Consider the following 22,806-nt stretch of genomic DNA (forward strand, 5'->3'; position numbering starts at 1 on the left):
TTACATCTTTTAGTTTTAACACAAAACACAGAGTAAGTACTGCCCAAGGCCAAAAACCAAATTACCGAACAACACTGCCGTTCTTTGTAATATTAACCAAACACAGAATGGAAGCAATTTTCTCCGTAACGTAATATCAATATATGTAGGTCTTTGTTGTGAATCAGGGCAAGGAGTCCTCTCAAATTTTGTTTAAGATGCAATATAAAATTTGAGGAAAATGTTCAATAAGCAAGCACCATTTAGACCAACTCTGCTCTTGTGCAGTTACATATAAAGTATACGGACTTTCCCAACACATCTATTGCAATGAGAATATCAGAGTAAAAAAACAACAGTGATATGAACCCATATAAGACACCAATGCGACACATGCATATGTCGTACTAATTTTACAACCAAGAGAGTGTTATGTAACAATAAGTTCTTCTACTCACGGTATAACAAAAAACCAGTATGGTTTAGTACATCAAAGTAAAATGTACAACCCCGGGGAACTGAAATATAAAAACTGATGGTTATTATAGTGCAAACTTAGCTAGTAAATGATGAAAAAAACCTGCAAAATTCATTGAAAAAACAAGTAGCGAGACAAGTTAATTGAACGGAATTTAAAGTGTCATCTATGTCCTTAAACTGTAACTGCTTGACATTGTAAGGCAACTTGAATCTGCTGCAGGCCTATATTATGTTTTCTATTCCAAAACAGAAGATAAGTATGCAAAAGCCGGAGACAAATATTAATCAAACTCCTCATCTAACACCTAACGTTAGAGTTTAGAAACTGAAAGCTATCCCCTGATATAATTTGAAACACATTTTTTTTCAGTCACTGAACATTTTGCCTCAAAGAAGAGAAAGCCTCGACCGTAGCTTTTAACAATTAACGTCTTTTCTTGCCCGCCTTTCCACCGCTGGATTTTGATGGCGAGGCAACCAGGTATATGAATGAGACCACAATGGTGAGGACAGAAACAAGTGATCCGTATTTTGCCAATAATCTCTGCATGAGAAAGAGAAAAGTTTTAAGTACAAAACAAGCATGGTACTATATCAACTCTAAATGACAAAGCTATAATATGCACCATATATGCATGATGTCTGAACTAATTTTCATTATAATACCAAGTTTCATGGGGTGCCCTCATCACGGATAACTCAATGTCATCTCAGTGATCTTACACCACATAGGGCAGAGTAAAGCCCATATCCCATAGAAGTAAACATGTTACTTACAGTTTACACCCAGTATTCAAGTTTATACGTAAAGAAGAAGAGTTATCTGGTGTTCAGAACCCAATGGTAGATCAAATTAACATGAGAGGACTATCTTACATCCCCCCAAAGCCCAAACTATCCAAATAAATCCATTCTGGGTGGAAATGAGGAACATGTCTCTACACATATCCAGCTACATCAATAAATTTTATCTCAACCAATGGGCAACAATCTGGACTGGACTCTGGAGTAATAATATTTACAATTAACTATGCTACTGACCAGAGCAGACAAGTTCAAATTTATATATATTTGATTGTTCTTTACGTATAAAAGAAGAATGTATATTTAAGCAAAGTTGGTACAATTCCTCACCTTTGCCTGAGAATGCGCCCCCACCGAAAAAAGACCCATGAAGCAAAAGATAAAAAGTCAGTCAAATGAAGAATTATGCTTTACTTTACTTCTTTTTTTTAAATGCAGGGGAGCTTACCCATTCAAACTTCTTCTCTGGAGGTCTATCAGCAAGAATTTCCAAAGGCAGGATGGGGGATGAGAACGCCTCCTACAAGCAGACATATTATTATTGAAGTGTATGAGTACCCAAAAAAAAGATCCCCAGTTAAACCATAAAATTGTACAGATATTGCATATGGTAATGTGCATACCTGTAGAGATGCCTTCGTAGGAGTTCTGAATTTTATGACAGCAGGGGAGGCATGGTATGCGCCTTTCACATTGGACTCCAGAACAAAAGAGTGAGAAACAACAGAACCACTGCAACATTATGTAAATTTGTTTCAATTCAGATATTAAAATAAGAAGATATATATATATATATATATATATATATATATATATATATAAATGAAACATGTCAAAAGGGTTCTTGGCATTAGAAGAAGATGGAACTTACACATCGAGCTTTTCCCATGACTTGGAAGTGTTCCCGCTGACTAAGTTGAAGATTGATGGTGACCACTCGCCATCGGTAAGACTTACATCATAAGCAGTCCTGAAAGGGTTTCCCGGTCCAACCATGAGATTTCAAATACCAACGAAAACTTCATAAACAACTAAACCTTAGTATATATCACATATTAAGACAAGGTTCAAAATCGGTACCTCAGCACACACTTGAAGTTCTAAAGATGAAAGAAGTAAAAAACACATCAATAGTTGATTAAACAATTCAGAGTACTACACAGACAACTACTTCATTAGAACCATCAGTGTTTAACTAACATTAGTAGTTTAAACATATTACGGTTCACACTAGTAATAGGGACTGTGGAAGCAACAAACCGGGCAAAAAGCATCAAAAGATAAATTTTAATAATTTAGATTTAGTAAGGCAACGCCAAAAACACTAAGATTGAGTGGAGCAGTAAGACAACATAAAGCTAACCACCACCACCACCACCAGCAACAACAACAACCACGGCACCACCAACCCCAGAAACACTAAGATTGGTCACAAACTTAGCAGAGGTCACAAACTTAGCAAAGGCCACAGTAAACATTGCAAAAGTTCAATATATATAATAGTTCATAAACTCGTATCCAGAATTCTATTTGATAGATCTGTATTACTGTGTATTTTCACCATCCTACCTAGCAGTATCAAACCATTGCAAATTTTCACAAATTTACAGGTGTGTAAACCACTCCGAACATGCAAATTGCTCCCTATATAACAAACAGGCCTCAGAGACTCATGCAGACAATATCTTAACTCTAAAGTCACCATAACCTCATGCTCATGCTCACATTACACATTTTCATTTGCCTAATAGATCTAAAAATCAATGCATGAATCTTTGTAATCAAACTGAATCACCGTAATTACAAACTGAATCAAGATACAACAATTTCAACATCAAGTATCAAACAAGCATAAAAATTCACGTTAGCAGATGAAGACAGTACGTTCATGCAATCACATAAACAATAATTTTCAAAGTCAATAAAAGTCGACATATGGAAAATCTCAAATCGAAGAGTCAAAATCAAATCTACAATTCATCATGAAATTCAACATCAATAATGAAGATCAGATCAATAAATGAAGAAATACATACGCGGATCCTTGATTATAGATATCGATGGAGACAGAAACACGTTCAATTCCAGATTTGAGCCTATTGAGACTAACTTTCTTGTTTGCAACGATGAAAGGAGAATCACTACTTGCAAAAGTAGCAGAAATGGACAACAAACACATCATAACTGAGATTGCAGCCATCATCTTTGAATTCATCGTGCCTGAGTTTTTCTTCTTCGTAAAATTTTCAGATCGAAGAAAATTTTTAAGCAACGAAGAGAAAAACTAGGGTTTATAAATGTCCTAGATGAATCTTGACTATTACTTTCGAATATGGGTTGGTTCATTATCTGGGTCAAGAAAACGTGCAAGCAACTACTATATTCTTTTATTAGTATTTGTATTTATTTTTGTTGTAAGGCTTTGGCCCATATGTGTTGGGCTCATTTATATGTAGTCGGGGTTTACTCACTAGCCTATAAATAGAGGTTCATTCGTTCTTCTGTAATACGGAGTACTAGTACAATCTATCTCTAATAAATAGCTCTCTCTTTTTCTGTTCTTCCACGTATTTATCTCTACCTTTTTCTGTTTGTTCATATTTTGGATATACTACAATATTTTATCAGCAAGACTCTATTAATTGTGCAAAACAAAAATATTATCGTTCGAGACCGGTGATGGACTACTTCTTGAAGACTGGCGTGGTTTTGATGTTATTGTTTTCATTTTATGAATGTGTTACCAAGTATTCCTCTTTAATAAAAGAATTTTATATTCATAGTATATACTAGGGTTTCACAGATGTATGATTATCAAACATAGAGATTTCAGTGTTAGATTGTCATGAAATTTTAATATGTTAAACCCAATTAAGTATTACTCACTTGCTTAAAATTTTAAATAAATCAGAATACAATGCCATCTCCAAAAATGGATTTTAATGAAATTGTCCACGTTCGGGAAAACCCTAGTTTAATATATTTGGCGTAACATTTTAATGAATCTCGTGTAATCATGATTGGGCAAATAATGAAACTTTTCAGCTTTAGGGTTAATATTACGTTTTGGTCCTATGTGGTAATTTTATTATCAATGGGCATGAGTAACTCATATCTAATGGACCATCTATGTGCACTTTTATTATGGTCAACCAAATGGACTCAACCTTGACCAAATAGTTGGTCGGGCTTTGACTAAACCAACTCGATCCGAATTTGACCTTTTGAACTCAGAATTACTTGAGTACCATTAAAGGGTCTATAATGTGAAAGTCATTCGTGTCTACAAGGACTATCCTTCAATCATAAAAACCTTATATTAATGACGATGCATTGTTCAAAAAATGAAGGCGTAGCTTTTATATTTCTAGGGTGACATATTGACTTCAGACCATGTAATGCTTTGAAGGAAGTTTGTCGAAACATTCATTTTTCCCGAAACTTGAATGTTCACTAGGATGTAAGCTACTTGTTAGACTATAATGAGTCAATAACTTCAACAATGATATGTTGCAATTACCAGCACGCCTCAACTTTTGTGGAAAGAAACTCATAAAAGTTGTCATGAGTCAAAAAGGACTTTCCATTTTTATTTATTTTTCTACTTCATCCATGATTATAAAGAAACAACTGGTTAGAATATTGTAGATGGGGAAAAAATGGTATGCTGGTTTTTTAAGAAAGTGAAGAATCGAGCGTGTTGTCGAGACTCCTCGACCGAGCAAACTGCTGAACCTCACGCAGATGCACTGCAAAGGGAGTGTTTAGATTCGAGAGATCAATCTGTAGGACTCCGGCCTAAACCAAGTCAATGGCCGTTCCAGAGTCAATTCGGTCACAAATAGGGAGATGGGTTGGTATGTAGGAGGGAAGCTGAGAATTGTGTGGGATCAATGATGAACAAGGATCGTGGATGTGTTGAAGGTTTCTGCAATAATTGGTGAATTGGTAAGTTCGAATAAGTTCTGGTAGATTGATGAATTCTTGAGAGCAGTTACTCGAGAAATTCTGTATGAACGATTACTGATGATGTAATTCCTGTTCTTCAATTATAGATTTAGAGACTTATTTATATTGTCAGAGTAGTGAACACATTGATCCCTGTAAGTGTGACAGTTTCTTGAGTGAAAGAGTGGGAGATCGTGGTAAAGTCAATTCCATGTCGTGTGGAGATTTGAATGATCGTGCACCCACTACTTTGCTAACTCCTTCAACCATTTGCACGACTTACACACATTTCTCGTCGTGGATGAATCCACATGCCGTAGACCGCCAGACCAAAACCCTAAGTGATATCCCCCCATTTGTGAAGTGATTGATGTCTCACAAATCGTGGAGTCTGCAAGGCAGGCGTGTTTTAATTAGTCAGTTATTGACTGATTAGTCAGTGAGTCTAAGTTTTGTTGAATCGAGCATGATTGACGAATGTTCAGTGATTCATGAGTATTAATGTTGCTCATCTGAGCAAGTATTGTAAATTCGACGAGTTGTTGAATATTGATGAGTTACTGAATATACATGGATTATTCGAGCAACTGAGCAAATATTGTTCGATTCGACGAATTACTGATACATTACTGAATATTGATAGTTGGATCAATATTCGAGCAACTGAGCAAGTATTGCTCAATTCGACGAATTATTTATTGGTGACGTGACCCAATAAAATATTAATTAAAAATATTGGTAGATTATCGAATATTATATAATTAATTTAGATGCTGATTGTTGGATCAACATAAATTTATTAGTTTTTGAACTTGCTCAAAATGATGATTTCGTGAAGCGTTTGTTCGAAACCCTAATTTTCGATCAATCCTTCATAAATTTGACGAATTGCTGAAAATTGGTCATGAGCGAAGAGGGACCGACCACATGGGATGATGGACGACCATGTGGTTCCAGAATTCTCGAGTGAGCGTGCACCAGGGTCTTGAGTTGACCAATTGGTAAAAGAATGATGATTTCATCATTTACTGAAATATTGCTAGATTCAGCATTAGGTGATAAAACCTAGGTATGAAAGATGGGGACCTACCAAGAGAGCATGGGACCGGCTCTTGGTGGTCACGGGACCAGTTGTTGGTCGTTTGAGCAATCCCCAGGTTGGTTGGACAAGGTTTGGGCCCAATATGAGCAATTGAGCAAATTAGGTCAGAATTATGAAAACATGTGGGACTGGCTTTGTGCAAGCCCTAGGGATGACTCTGGTCGGTCATGAAAGCATGCACGTGTTGTCATGGTTTACATGTCTCCGTACTGAGAGATTTAACATTTTCTGATGTGCGTTCGAGCAACATTGTGAATTTTCAGAAGAGTTTCATCTTGACTGAAATTCTTGATTTTTTGTTGGAATGAGCATGTACGCTCAATTGGTCAATATTTTGTAAATATTAAAATAAGAGTACTTTAACATTTAAAATTGCCGTGAGAGGCTAGCCGGTCGTGTGACCATGTTGGCTTTTGGTTTTTTATGATTTGAGCAAAATTTGAGAAATTATGACGAAATCATGATTTTTGCTCAAACCAAGGAGTTTCATGAATTGAGGAAAATAATAATTATAAAAGACTAGGGACTGCAAGGTGTGGGACCGGCCACGGCTAGAGCATGACCGGCCGGCTATGTTTCCCGGTCACACAACACTTTCCCAAATTTTATATTATTATTTTTCATGAAATCGTGATGTTATGGAGAATCCATGAGTTTTCGTTGAAACGGAGGAGTTTCGTGAAATTGAGGGATAATAATTCTAAAAGGCTAAGGATTGTAAGGTGTGGGACCAGCCACGGCTTGGGCATGGCCGGCCGGCTAGGTTGCCCGATCCCGTACACCTTTTCCTATTTTATAATATTATTTTTATGAATCCATGAAGTTATGGAGAATTCATGAGTTTTGCAAAAATAAGGAAAGTTGCTAAAACCAAGGAGTTTTCATGAGTTCATGAAATAACAAAAATAAGGAAAATAATGGTAGAGGCATGGGACCGGCCACGGCTAGGGCATGGCCGGCGGGACCGGCCTCATGGGCGCCTCTTATTATTTTATTATTATTTATTATTTTCTCCTGTTTTGCGTAGGATTCCTCATCTGTCCATATTTTTGAATGCTCGTTTGTGCATCCGGGTGCTCAGTCGTGCATCATTTTCGAGTACACTTGCACCATTTTTGTGGGGCTTACTCAGTGATGGTCCAGATGCCCGATTGTTGAGTATTTATTACAAATTTATGAAATTCAGTGGAGAATGATTCATGAAACTGAGTAATAAAAGTGAGTAGTTATTTATTATCAATCCATAGGATCAGCCGTGGATTCGACCATGAATTCGGAATAATAGAGTCGAATATTACCATTCCATCGGATCGTGGATTCGACCATAGAATCAGTGTAATTAAATATTACTATTTCATGAGATAAGCCGTGGATTCGATCATGAAATCGGAGTAATAAAATTATCTATTATCATTCCATGAGATTAGCCGTGAATTCGATCATGAAATCAGAATAATGAGATGATACAATTGTTTATTGCCATTCCATGGGATCAGGCCATGGATTCGACCATGGAATAGGAGCAATTGTTATTTCCATTCCATGGGATCAGGCTGTGGATTCGACCATGGAATAGGAGCAATTGTTATTGCCGTTCCATGGGATCATGCCGTGGATTCGACCATGGAATAGGAGCAATAATAGATCATTCTGGGAATTTAGTGGTAAATGTCACGGCAGAATTAATCTATTGCAGAAGAGATATTAGCCAGTTAAAGTGTCACATCCATTCTGAATGGTGCATAGTCAGGGAGTCACGGGTGTTGTTTACGACCTGAAGACGTTGTTGCTCTCAATCTACGGAGAACCGCATGGATCTATACACGGTCTCTCTACATGGTCAGGGAACAGTGAGTGTCACCGACGTCCTGAAGGCGTTGTTGATCTCAATCTACAAAGAACCTCCCAATCGTTCTTCTATGTAGAAGCGGGTCTCTCTCATGTAGTCAGGGAACACTGAGTGTCACCGACGTCCTGAAGGCGTTGTTGCTCTCAATCTTATGTAGAACCGCCCAATTACGTTATTCTACATAGAGGACATGATGAAATGCGTGGCACTGAACGCTCAGCTAGTGGAGGCCTTTCAGGAAACATAATCATCATGGCTTCGTAAAATATGAATCGTCACATGCCTGAAGCCAACTCAGAAACATGCAGTATCATGATTTTACGGTTTTGTCCTTTGTTGAAAATCCACCATCAACATTAAGTTCCCTGCTTAGTGAGGGACAATCATGTTCCGCAGTAAGCATTAGATGGTGATTTTCAGTCGACGAGATCGGTGGTTGAACTCAGTCGTAGAAAGGTAGCTTCAGAATCCTTGATTTTCCCCGATGGTGTCATTTACGAGCAAATGCATAGATAAGCACCCTGATAGCAAGATAGAGTGTCATATCATAAGCACGGAGAGATGAGTCACCGCTGATTTGGACGCTCGAAGGCTCAGTTTTGGTCAGTTTAGGATTTGCGGGCCCGAGCCGAAAAAGAAAACCCGTATTTTATTAGGTTTTGGAAATAAAATTAATATAAAAGGGAAGAAGACCTAATAATAATTCTCATCGTTGACCGACCAGCTCTCCCTCTCTTCATCACCTCACGAGCAACAACAGCAGCAGAAAGTCGTCTGGATTCCAGCGCTGCCGCCCGTCCGATCACCGGCCGGCCGAATTCCGGTCAGCGCCGGTAGGTGAGTCCGTCAAAAAAAATTTCTTTGTTGTATGTTTTATGATTTCATGAGTTGTTCATAAAGCAAAAATCCCATGGTTGCATGTATGCGTAGGATTTATGAAGAATTTTAGAAAACGTATATATGCACCAGTTCGTTCATTAGTTTAAGAAACTAGCAAAAATCCTTAATATGGAAGAGATACATAAAATTTTGAATAGACATGGTATAGTTTCACTAGTAAAAGTTTTGTTTATTAGGTTTCATGAAAACCCAATTTTGTTTTCGAAGCATGAACTTTGTAAATACTTTCAGAAACGTAGGTTTGATCGTAAAAATAGTAAATAATGATCCTTAGGGTTAAAGGAATTTTGAAGAAGCCTGTAGTTCATGATAAAAATTTGTTTATGAACTTTCAAAATTTTATTTAGAATACGTGGACCTTTGCAAAAATAGAAAAGACCCTCGTTCCATAAACGAATGCTCAACTAAGCAAAAAAGTTTTTTTTTTTATATATTCACCTAAGTTATTTAACTCATGAATTTTTTTTTTAAAAGGTACGTGTCTTATTCATGTTTTATTAAATAGAAATCAAGTTTTGATTTATGAAAATTGTTGAAATCAAACAATTTATGAGTTGATGAATTCGTAGTGTATGCATGAGTTTAGTGATTTTATAGTGTATGTACACGTAAAAATCAGCGAATGTTCACATGGAAGGTTATGTGAATTATTCATAGTTTCATGAAAATCCAATATTGACTTTAAATAATAAGTTTTTTTCTCGGCTTTGCAGGTTTGAAAGAACGAGCAAGTTTTGGGGTTTTACACTGTTATCACTAAGTTCGTGAAATCGTAAATAGGTAAGAGTTAAGGATTACCATTTTTGTAAGCATTGATGTGAGCATTATAATTGTTCTGTTGCTTTAATTTCATTGTGCTGATGAAATTCGTGTATGGATGTCGCAGCAAATTTGCAAAGATGACTCAGTCCCGTAGCACTTCTGAAGACGATGTTTCTTCTAGAGAGGATGTTTCAACAGATGCATCTTCCAGAGATGATGGTTCCTCCAGAAATGATGATTCTGAGATTTCTAAGGATAAAGAGGAAACTTCCAAGACTAAGAACATTCCAATTGATGAGGACAAGTTCTTTATGTACCCGTATAGACCTGAAAAGCGTCCCTTAGGCTCCTCGTTTCGGCTGCTCATAAATCCCAGAACCACTGCTCAGAACAAGTTGGTGTCTCCTCCAGCAATAATTCGGTTCTGTTTGGAAGGAAAGCATTATTCGAATTCTCATGTGGAATTCAAACTTTCTCGGAGGCTGCTGACACACTTTTCTGGATGGGAAAGGCATATGCTAGGCCATAGTCGTGTAAGGACCTTGTTGGATAGTGCACAAGGGGATTTGATCATTAATCATGACATACCAGGTATTGTAGCTTTGCTTGCCCGTTGGTGCATTCCTACTCACACCTTCATATGCATATGGGGGGAATTCACCGTTACCTTATAAGATGTAGTTCCTTTGTTGCACCTTCCAGTTACCGGTAATTTCCCTGAAGAGCTTTCAGTAGAGGAGAAGGAGATCTCTAACGTATTAGAGTCCAAGATGCACGAATTCAATGAGTCGCCCAAGTCTTGCTATGCTCAATGGTTGTCATACTGGTGGTCGAGGGATGGAATTCCTAAAGGAACGGTTGATGGTACTTTAACAATTGTTGCTTTCTTATGCTTATGGCTCTCCAGGGATATCTTTGAAGATTGTGGACACTTGTTGAAGCCGTTTGTGATTCGTTTCGCCATAAAGATGGCTAAAGGTGAGAAACTTCCAATTGGTAGTCTATTTTTGGGTTCGCTGTTTGCCAATTTAGACTCTTTAGTTATAGAATCTAGTATCTCCAACGGCTTCATGAAAGTCGAAACATATGGCAATACCATGTTCCTCCAAGCTTTGATGTGGGAGCATCTTGAGAGTTACGCCCCAATTCCTCGTAGAATCTTGCAAGGACCCAAGGTAGATACTCGTCATGCCTTCCTTGAGAAGAATAACGCCAGGATCATGCGCTGGTCTACAAAGCAGCCACAATATGAGATATGTATTATTGACGTTCTGGAAATTGAATCCGAGTTCAACTTTCGCCCCTGGGTGTCGGTTCCTTCCCTTTTTTCGAAATTGATCACTTTCAATACGTCTGAAAAGAATGTCATGTTGAGTACTGGTGCTGGTCTGAGCGATGGAGAAATATGTTTTATATTGAGTTGTACTCCCGATTTCTTAGTATCAGTGATGAATGGAGAATTCCAGGTAGAAGAATACAACATTGATAGAGCAGCTCGACAAATGGGTCTAGACCAGTGTATCCCGGGTCATCGAAGGAATAAGCCAGAGATTGAGTATCTGAAGGCTCATTTAGACTGCACGCATTTGGAAGGAAATGATTATTTATTTCCATGTTTTGACCGAGCTACCTTCGCAACTCCAGGTTACATAAACTTCTGGCGCCAGCAACTTGGGCATTTGCATGAGTTTGCGATGGATGTCAAGTCCCCAGTTCGAGAGTTTCCTTCCCCTGACATGATTCCTGATCGACCAAGATTGAGATACCTTTCCAGTGGTGACAAGAGGAAAGCGTCTCCAAATGCGGCACAGGTAGATGCTTTTCTCATGATTTTAGCAAAAGCATGGCATTCACACTTTTAATTGTATTGTTGACTCCATGGTAGGATGTCCGTACTGTGAGACCTCGAATTGATGTAAACACTCCGGACCTCCAAGAAAGTCCCCAGGGAGGAGAAGGAAGGATCAAGACATCTCATAGGATGATACCAAATAATGTGCAGTCCCCAGCCGCTTCTTTGGTGAGCTGTTAGCACTTCTCTTATCGTTACGATTTCCTTGTCCATGTAATCAGGATCTTGAATATTATTAATTTGTTTCAGAATTTTGCTCCATCGGTTATTGACGGTCTTCACCTTGTTTCTAAACGAACAATCCAGGAATCCAGCACCGATGATGAAGTGGATGTAAGTATCCTTTGCGTAAGTGATTATGAATTTTCCTTGATTGAAGTAATGACGATTATTGTTGACACGTCCAGGAGGAGATTGTTATGGAGAGACAACATGGTCATGCTACTTGTTCATCTTCGAATGGTGGAGGGAAAGAGAACCTTCGAGAGTCGGAACCGAATGGAGATAACAATGCTACTAATGTTAATGCCGATCATTCCAATCCTTCGGACGACTTGGGAAGTCTTCAAGTAAGTATATATCTTGTATTATATTCATAGAAGTATAATGTTGCTTATTTTTGATGAATGAATGAGAATCCCAATGAATATATGAGAAATTTTGCCGAAATATGTCACCAGAAAATCCAGACCTCAGGGTTTTAGTTAAAATGTCGCAGAATCTTCATTCGACGTCGGATTTTCGCAATATGCATATGTATCTTCAAGCCCAGGAAATTCCCAAGCTTTTCATGAAGCTTTTTGAGTTTTGAGCATGTTTAGGGCCTGAAAAAGGCGAAACAGTAAACTTCCAGGAGACTTTCAGAACTTTTTCAGATTGTATGTTGTCCAATGTTTTGGCCACATCTCCTTGCTCGTTCATCCGATTGTTATGAAATTTTGACGTGTTGTAAAGGACATCCCTACGGAGAGAATGGTATATGACTAAACCTTAGATTGATTACCAAATGCTCCCAGTTCATTGTTTCATACAGGACAGTGTAAAATTTCTTCAGATGTGCTTGTTTGAAAAACGTATTTCATGACCTCTACACTATTTGCTCATGTCTTGGATGCATAGTAAAGATCTTAGATAATGATAGTTTACTTACATACTGGGTTTTATGATTGTGTTGGGTTTCCATGTTTAAGCCACTTCTAATCCCATGTAATCTTTGCATTAGGTGCCAAATGCCGAAGTTGGGAATTATGGAACCAATAATGACGAATTGAGCAATCCTGGAGCTATTGACAATAAGACACGCATCTCTGCACCTCAAGACCATGAAATGCTTGTGGTTGATGCTGCAGAGGTTACTGGAACTCCGATTACGCCTAAGACGGTGGAACCCGAGTTGAGAATGGAAGAAACTACTTAGGCGGAAGTTGTGTCTATAACTGTTGATCTCGCTCCGGTAGTTGAGTATCGCATAGTGATACACGAGTACCCTACTGCAGGGATTGTTTGTGATCCTCCATTTGGTGCTTCACTCTCGTATCATGTATCTGTTGGCGGATTCAGCGTTCCCACTGGGTATGCCAATATGTATGAGAAGTTGTGGGAGATGTACGGCCATATTGTCGTTACAAGAGATCCCGAGAGTAGCTATTTCTTGACAATGTAATTAGGAAACATATTGCGTTTCATAGATGATATTCGTGCCAGACCCAGAAGTACTGTCACTCGAGATGTACTCTTTGATTGGGAGTACAACTTGGGGAAATCTGAAGAACTTGGTTTTAACTTGAAGTGGCTTCGTCAGAAAATCAACACCATCAAGGATGCAGTAGTGAATATTATACCCTTTACCAGTGACGCCGTGGTAGAGAAAATGGCTAAGATTGCTGAGCTGACCGAAAAGCTGAAGTTGGAGAAGGCGACTTTGCAAGTCTTGGAGAACGCTGAGAAGCAGAAATCGTACTTCGATGGCTTCCTTTAGTTTTCTTTCCATAGTCTCTTGAACTTTGAACTTCTAAGAGATGTGAGGTTTTAATTTGGTTTAGAATTTCTTGATTGGTTTTGAATTTATGAGTGACTAAGGGTTTTCTTTTGGATTTTGGGTTTGAAAGAGATTTTCTTAAATAAAGAACTTTTGATAAATTGCTGAATTCAAATACTGGATGCAAGTATTGAAAACGTTTTGGAGGAATTGAAATTACAGGTAAAAGAAAATCCTAAAGTGCAAACGTCAGATGTCTTGAGCGTTTGTTTTAGACATAAAACACCCAATGTTGAATGCTTCATGCGTCAAAAATCTTGAGCCAATTCTCATGAATCACTGGGATACTTGTCTTGCCCTTGATGCTAGCCAATTTGTAGTATCCTCCAGCAACTGACTTGGCAATCATGAAAGGTCCTTCCCAGTTAGAACTCTTTGTGGAATACAAATTGCGTCTGGTTGCCTTAAGAACCAAATCTCCTTCATGAAATTTGTTAGGCTCGGTTGCCCGTGCTTTGAATATTTTCTGTTGGTTCGGAATTCCTCGTATAGTGGGATTCCATGTTGGTGGACCTTTCCAATTCTGTGGCACATGTGGACACTCGTGCAAAGAAGAATATTCAGGATATTTATTGTGAAACTCAGTCATTATCCTAGCGATGACCGTGTTAGTGAGATGATGGATTTGGAGAGGTTCTGCGTCTAACCATTTGGTGAAGTATTACTGAGGTGAGACTAACCACTCATAGCGCTTGGTGATAGTTAGGTTTTGAGCAGAACTGAGTCCTCGGACTAGGGTAGCATATTTGAAAGTTGGTAATAGATATGTATCAGGGGGAACAAGACTTGCCTGAGCGCGAAACCTTCTGAAGAATTCATGGGCGTTCTCCCCAAGTTTTTGTGTGAGTTTCATAAAGGCTTCGACTTTTCCCAAATGCTCGAACGGTTGATCATCTTCCGAGTCAGAGCTTTCTTCAACGGAGAATTATGCAACTGAAGATGAAGACATCGCAACAACTTTTTCATCATGAATCCATGTACGTCCCAGAACCATGTCATATCCTGGATCTTATCGGATTATGTGAAATTTTTTTTCTGACCAGGTTTCTCCAACTTTCATTTTGAGGATGATGTAGCATAAGCATCTCTAGAGATTCCTTCATGGTCTCTAATTGAGACAGGAGCGTGAGTTGCTTCTTGTCGGGTGATGCCAGCGGCTCTAAGAGTCTTCAGAGGAATGATATTAACAACAACGCCAACGTCGACCAACGCTCGCTTGAATTCATTTCCCTTGAGGTGAACTGTGGTGAGAAGTCCCCAGTCGTACATCTCCTTGTCTGTTATCGGAGGTTCAGGGAGTATCTCCTGAATGTCTAATCGTTTACCAGACACAATGTGGTTCAATGTAGCAAACATATCATTTCTTTGAGCTTTCGATAAGTACAGTAACTCACATACATGCTCAATTAGGTATTGGACTGCTTCTTTGACCGGCTGTTCGGAGATTGTAAAAGTTTTGATTGGGAGAGGATTCTTGTGCACTCCTTAGTCCCCAGCTCTCCTGAATCGACCTTTTCTTTGAATATACGTTTCAAGTTTCGGCATTCACTGGTCGGATGACTGACATACCTATGGAAACGATAGTAACGCGGATTCTCCACTTCCTCATCTGTTGGCTCCCTTGTGACAGGAGGCAGGTTGATCGCACCATCTTGAATCCAGACTTCTAACAACTCGATCACCTCTTCAATAGGAAAAGGAAAGTCTGGTGCTTCCTGATCACTATGTTGACGTTGAGCCGGCGTTCGTGCGTTTCGAGTCTGGTTGTCCTTCTTTGGTGCCTTCGTAGACGTTGGAGGAGTATTCTTATGTTGCTGCGCGTCAGCCTTTCTTTTGCCCCCTTCGGCGACATTCGTGGAAGCCTCCACATTGTATTGTTTGTTGATTAAACGTCTGGGGGTGGTGCTTCGAGTGCTCGAATCCTTGACTTTGACGGTTTTGGTTCTTTCTATCAAAGCTGGAGCAGTAGTTGCCAATCGCTTGGCCGCTTCATGAAGTTCCGAGAAAGTCTGAAAATGAAGATTTTCCAGCAAGGCTCTGTAGACTGGAATCATCCCGTTAATGCATAAATCCACCAGTTGTTGTTCAGTAACATTAGGATTATGACAATCCAAAGCTTGAATTCTGAATTTCTTCACATAGTCGTTCGGATTTTCAGTATTCTTCTGAGCCATCCTTCCTAAGTCGGAAAGAGTAACTTGCTCAGAAATGAAGAAGTATTTCATGTATAAAGCATTAATCATCTCTCCCCAATTGGCTATTGATAGATGCATTTATGCGTCTAATTTGTCCTCAATGTTTCATATTGTTAGTACTCGTTTTCGTCCTTACACTACACCATATTTTGCGTTTTGTAACCTACTATTTCAGTCACGAAATGGGGTTGTGACGCACAATAACCGTTACAAAAGAGGGTGTGACAAATATTCGTAACCTGCATGTTGCCGTTACGAATTTTGGGTTGTGACTGATTTCGTAACCAACGTGCGACCGTTACGAAATTAAAATTCGTAACCAACACCGGACCGTTTCGAATTTTTTCTGCGGTTACAAATAAATTGACTAAGTCTACGTTGACCGACTTCAATATTCTGGTAAAATTTTAGTAACCAAGGATTTTCCGTTACTAAATTTTTACCAGGGTTACTAATTGTTCGACCAGGTCAACGTTGACCGACTCCTACTATCCTGGTAAAAATTCGTAACACTTTTTTGCCGTTACGAATCCTTTTGTAACAAAAAAAAAGTCAGTCTTTATTGACCTGGTCAATATTAATGTTCCATCCCTTTCATTTTACCCTGCAGGTACCCTATCCCCTGGAATTGTTACAATACAATCCAATTCAAACATTTCAACATTCAAAAGAAGTCATTCAATCCAATTTAACATTCCAACATTCAAAAGAAGTCATTCAATCCAATTTCTGTTGTGTTCATGAGCCATAACTGCTAAGTATAGAAGTGCCATAACTGCTAAATATAGGCAGATGACTTATCATCCAAAAATCTAAGAGTTCCAGCATACCAATAAGTTTACCTGGATCCACTTGTTTCTTTATTCAATATCCGCTTGTCCTCGACATTCTTTATAACTGCTTCACCTGCAAACAAGAAAACAATGCTTTTAGAAATAGAGTTTCACAAACTCTCGCATACCATATCGACGCAAGATAAAACATACAAAGAATACTACTAAGAAATAAAGCTCTCGGACGTGTAAGCAATCACACATTACAAATTTGTTCTAAGAAATGAAGTAGTTCTAAGAAATGAAGTAGTTCAAATGTTGAACAGTGTCGAAGGATATCTTGAGATATGACTTTCGCATGCCAGATAAGTGGTTTTTCCTGAGAAAAGCAAACCTTGAAGTTACATCACAAATAATGGAAAATACTAGCAGCACAACAATCAGAAAATATCTATACCACACAGCAAAAGATGAACAACTAATTTCTATCTACGAATACTGAACTTACGGTAATCCAAAGTAAAATGAGCATATCAAACTGAACCACATTATAAATCAATAAACAGATACGGAACATCAAATTCTGAAAACACTTCATTTCTTCAAAAACTTCGTACTTACACCACATAAAACACTTCCATCTTAGATACAAATGCAAGAGATACACCTTCCAAAAGAAAACACCCACAAACAATTATGAACAGGCATTGGCATTAAAGATTCAAACGAGATACAAAATCAAATTCTGTTCGCGTATGTCCAAGGGAGAATAGAACAACAATGGATTCAAGCTAGATCACGCAGTCATGAATTACCAGAATTACATTCTTGATGCAGGACATAGTCGCAAAAACAACATTACTTCAATCAATTAGCAAAAAGGAGCTTCCACAAAAACTATTTCCATCATAGATACGGATTATCACACAAGGTCTAAATAACTCACACTTTTAAACTACTTCCATTAGAAATTGCATATCGGCTACCATCCAATCCTTGCTTCACTCATGATCCCATCCTTTTAATTGGCAGCATCATACAAACATGTATAAATAAGACTATGATTTAAAGAGATCGACAATTATAGTGAACCCAATGAAAAACACAGTTAACATTCAGATTTGCAAAATATCTTTTTATCTCTCCATACGTCAATATGTATTGACACTGGAAATGCTATTTGTACGTGTTTTGCTAACAATACATAAAAGAGACAAGATTGTACTCATAGAGTTCACCTTGCCTCACTAATCCACAAGCTTATTCACAAATAGATTATAAAAGAAATCGACAGCTTTTCTACTCTAGCAACCCTATTATAAACCAACCAAAACCAAGTTTCCTTATCTCTACTCAGTTTTTCACCATTCTAGATTCTATTGTTCAATAAACCCTGACTTTACTGATTGCACATACACATACAAAAGAAATGTCCTAGCAGTAAACACCAAACCCATGTTGTACTAATCCTTAATTTTGGATATAAATGAATGAAAAATTTGTAACAAGTACCTCACACTGGCGACGTTTTCCTTGTTTTCGTCTTTGTTTAGCAGCAATAATACCAGCAATACGTGTAGACAGAGTAGAAGGGTCAGCATTAAGTCGTTTTCTTAAGACTTTGTTCTTCTTCTAACGAACTGCATCGTCTCCTTTCGCCATTGATGCCGCCGAAAAGTAAATACAAGAATTTCTTAGATCTCATAAGCGTAGATAACATAAAAGAAGAAAGACATGGTTGTGCATGATGTCAAGAAGATCACAAAATAGACTTACCAGAGATGAAGGTCACCAACAGCATAATCCAACAGCAGTTTGATCATTAAACATTATACCTCGCAAGAAAGTGTAAAACTGAAGGTTAAAACTATTTCCATAAATTGCAACTTCAATGTACAAGCAGAAACAGATCAAGTAATTACCAGGGATTGATATTCCCCAGCTGGCTCCTATTGCTTCAGCAAACCTTAACTGCAGTCATCTGCACAACCAAAAACACATATATAGAAACAAAAACTACACTCATAGACAAAGTAAAATTCACAAAAAAGATATATTAACATTCAAAGTCAGTTAAAATTAGTACTTTCTTATGCACATTTGCATAAGAATCTCCCTTATGCACAACTGCATCATAGTTTACTCAGAGTTTACCTATGAGAACATATCAGGTTGTTCAGCTTACATATAAAAGTGCGAATAATAACAAAAAAGATGGCTGACAAAATAGCAAAAATCATAGGCTGCTGGCTGAGTTATCCACATCATTTCCAAAAACACAGATAAACCCTTCTAATCATATCGGATGTAGACTTTTGGATGAACCACATAGCCTCCAATTCCAACTTCTTGAAAGGTCCTCGCAAACTGGTTAACTTTTATGGTCGGTGCAGTTGGCATTAATATGAGGTCCACCAACACTTTTAGTGAAAGAGTCGAACGTGATTACACCTTCATTCCATAACTCTATCAATTCCTCTATTAGTGGTTGCAAGTATACATCTATATCTTTCCATGGTGCTCTTGGGCCTGATATGAGCAAACATAACATTGCAAACTCTCGTTTCATGCACAACGAAGGAGGCAGGTTGTACGGACAAATAATTACAGGCCAACGGCTGTGACTAGGACCGAAACACCCATTCGGGTTGAAACCATCAGTTGATATCCCTAATGTTACATTCCTTGGTTCCTTGGCGAACTCCGGTGAAAAATTATCCGCAGATCGCCAGGCTGAAGAATCGACTGGATGACGCATAAGGTTTCCATCTGACTGTGCTCTGGAAGGCCAATACATTGCCTCTGCTATCCATGGTACACTATATAACCTTTGCAGACTTTTTATCAATGGAAAATGTCTTAATGTCTTGCGAGCAACTTGCGTAAGCTTCCTCTCGTCATTAAAGACCTTCTCCTACCTAGGTTCTTGACACACGGGACATTTAACCAATGATGCATGATCCTTCCAGTATAAAATACAATCATTGATGCATGCATCATAGGTTATGTAGTCCATCCTCATTTCTTGTATCAACTTTTTTACATCATGGAACTTACACGGCAGTGTATTTCCATCAGGAAGCAACTCCTTAAACAATTCTAAGAGTGCAGTGACACCATTGTCAGAAAACCCATATTGGGTTTTTATGTTATTTAGTTTAATAGCAGCATATAGTGGTGTATTTTCCTTAGAACATGAGGGATATAAAGGTTCTCTATCACGCTCATAAAAATCTCTTTTTTTCTTGCTATTACTAGTCTCCTCGTGAACCCTACTGTGTACGCCAACATTCTCATCTACACTACAAGCGGGATTAACGTTCTCAGCAAAATCTTCTACATTGTTCTCAGCAAAAACTTCTACGTTGTCAGCTGAATTTCCTAGATTGTCTCCAATTCCTACGTTGTCAACTACAACTCCTACATTATCACTTTTGGGTTTACCTTCATGTGACTTCTCCCCATGGAAACGCCACAATGTATAGGTCAACTGAATACCATTCTTGACCAAATGATAATCAATTTCACCTAGAGACAGAGGTCCTTTACCATTCTTACAACTGGTATAAGGACAGGAGAACTTCGTCCTGCCACCAGCATTTTCACGCACAAACTCTATAAATGATCTTACACCTTCTAAGTATTGAACATAAGTACGCGCACATTTCATCCAGCCTTTATCAACCATTGAAACCTAAATGATATTTATGTTAACATTCAGGCAAAGTAATAACTACAACTGTAATAACTAAATGGTATCTATGCTCCCATGATCAAGACGTGGTTACGCAGGGGACTTGCACATATGTATTTTCAAGTTTCCTTTAGCGTATGATTCAACAAAAATCTATATTCGTGTAAAAAATTGAAAATCCAAATCTCAGTTACAATCAACCAAATAAAATAACTTAGTCCTAGTGGTACAAGGTTTCCGAAGCCCTGCAAGTTAGCGACAGAAACATCCCCTCAAAGAAGAGTGAATGAGCTACAAGTAGCTTTTGTAAATCACCACTAGGACTGTTATCATCATGCTCACAGAGTACATAAAACCAGACTTATTTATACACAACTTAACATACAAACTAATATAATCATGCTAATACCACCTTCTATTATAATCAACCAAATAAAATAACTTAGTCCTAGTGGTACAGGGTTGCCGAAGCCCTGCAAGTTAGCGACAGAAACATCTCCTCAAAGAAGAGATAATGAGCTACAAGTAGCTTTTGCGAATCACCACTAGGACTGTTATCATCATGCTCACAGAGTACATAAAACCAGACTTATTTATACACAACTTAACATATAGACTAATATAATCATGTTAATACCAACTTCTATTATAATAAACCAAATAAAATAACTTAGTCCTAGTGGTACAGGGTTGCCGAAGCCCTGCAAGTTAGCGACAGAAACATCCCCTCAAAGAAGAGAGAATGAGCTACAAGTAGCTTTTGCGAATAACCACTAGGAATGTTATCACCATGCTCACTGAGAATCAGTCAATATCAAAACAAAACTTCCTAACTTTAGTTCATTTAAACTTAAAAAACTACCTTAACATGAAGTAAAAGTTCAAATCATGATGAGCATATTTATGGAACATACAAACTGGAATTTAGGTTACTACCTTAACAGATTCCGTAACCGCTGCTTCTTTTCTGTTTGGCTCTTGCCAAAAGGATCCTCTCCTGGCTCTGCAAATACCAAAGATACAGAACAACATTATCCCAAATTTTAAAATGTATCGACTTTGAATCTCTTTTGAAGATATTGTACATTATTCAACATTGTGAAGTTATAATCATCCATTTATTCTGCAATGATAAACCCAAAGCATATGTCACAACAACACACACTAATGCGAAATCCAGTACTCATCATGAACAACTGTTGTAACTAGCATTTTATCCCAACCAAGAAGCTCAAAAATCTCACACTTGAAGTTCATTATGACACTTATTGAAAAAAAAATCAGATAATAGTAAAACATAGCAACTTAACGAATATAATCAACACGTTTCGTAGCTGTCCCAACTCAACCAAAACTAGAATAAGTCATCTAAGCCCATACAAACTGGAATCTAGAGAGTGCTGGTGCACTCACTTTCATATGAGAGAATCAATTCCTTTCTTCTTAAGCAATTGACTTACTCAAATGAAAGAGAGTGCTCTAGCTCTCATCAAATATTCCGATAGGAACTCCACGATTTAGTATGATAAAAACATCATTCCAAATCTTCAAACTTCAAGTCTTCAAAATTCTCCAAATCTCAGTTACAACCAACTGACCTAAAAATTAAACCCAATGAATAAAACAAAGGCATGAAAAGGGATAATATCTGGGTTATTGTTTCACAAACAGCTGCAGTAAAATAATCCCAGATTAGGGCTTCTACCTGCAGTGAAAAAAATGAGAATCATTAAAATCAAAACCTAATTATCAAAACCCTAAAAGAAAGATGACCTAATAATCTTACAGAGGTATCAAAACCCAAAAAGAAAGATGATCTAATTATCAATCGTGCAGAGATATCAAAACCTAATTAAAATCAAAACCTAATTATCAAAAACCTAAAAGAAGATAACCTAATTATCAATCTTACCAAATAATTACTGGCGGATCTAGATCGATGGAGGTTAATGACGATAAATAATGCACAGTACAGAGTAGTTGAGATGGGAGTTAAGAAGAGCTCAGTTAAGAAACTGACATGGAGACGGGATAACTAAATGGAGATGGAGTTTTTGGGAGAGAAGACTAAAGAGAGAAGAAGATAACATTTTTGCGGTGTAGGTAAAGGGGGAAAAATGTACACGGTTCATTCACACGCTGCTCAAGAGGGTGTTACCGAGTGCTACTCTGCACACGGTTCTTTCACACGATTTTTTTCCAGCAGTTACTAATTGTAACCCGGGCTGGGCCGTCACTAAACTAGTAAAATTTTGTAACCAAACAGCTGCTGTTACTAAATTTTCATAACTGAAATTTCCGGTTACGAATTCGTAACGACAACATGTTGGTTACGAATTTTAATTACGAATCGCAGAATATGGTGTAGTGTTATTATATTTTTTTGTGTGTTTGTAGGTATTTTTGGGCAATAAACATCTTTGGAAAATT

The 22,806-nt window shown here is 37.9% G+C and overlaps 1 protein-coding gene across 1 annotated transcript; it reads right to left on the reverse strand.

The window, feature by feature from the left end:
- Positions 1 to 441: 441 nt before the first annotated feature.
- Positions 442 to 3,554, reverse strand: LOC113281389 (translocon-associated protein subunit beta-like). Its single transcript, XM_026530112.1, has 6 exons — positions 3,300 to 3,554; positions 2,135 to 2,233; positions 1,887 to 1,995; positions 1,712 to 1,783; positions 1,594 to 1,599; positions 442 to 1,003 (listed from the first exon to the last, which is right to left on the reverse strand). Exons 1-6 carry the CDS (start codon positions 3,476 to 3,478, stop codon positions 884 to 886), a joined length of 585 nt encoding a protein of 194 aa, XP_026385897.1. The 5' UTR covers positions 3,479 to 3,554; the 3' UTR covers positions 442 to 883.
- Between the last annotated feature and the right edge of the window lie 19,252 nt (positions 3,555 to 22,806).

This window comes from Papaver somniferum, chromosome 5 (genome assembly GCF_003573695.1).
Source record: "Papaver somniferum cultivar HN1 chromosome 5, ASM357369v1, whole genome shotgun sequence".
Lineage (NCBI taxonomy): Eukaryota > Viridiplantae > Streptophyta > Magnoliopsida > Ranunculales > Papaveraceae > Papaver > Papaver somniferum.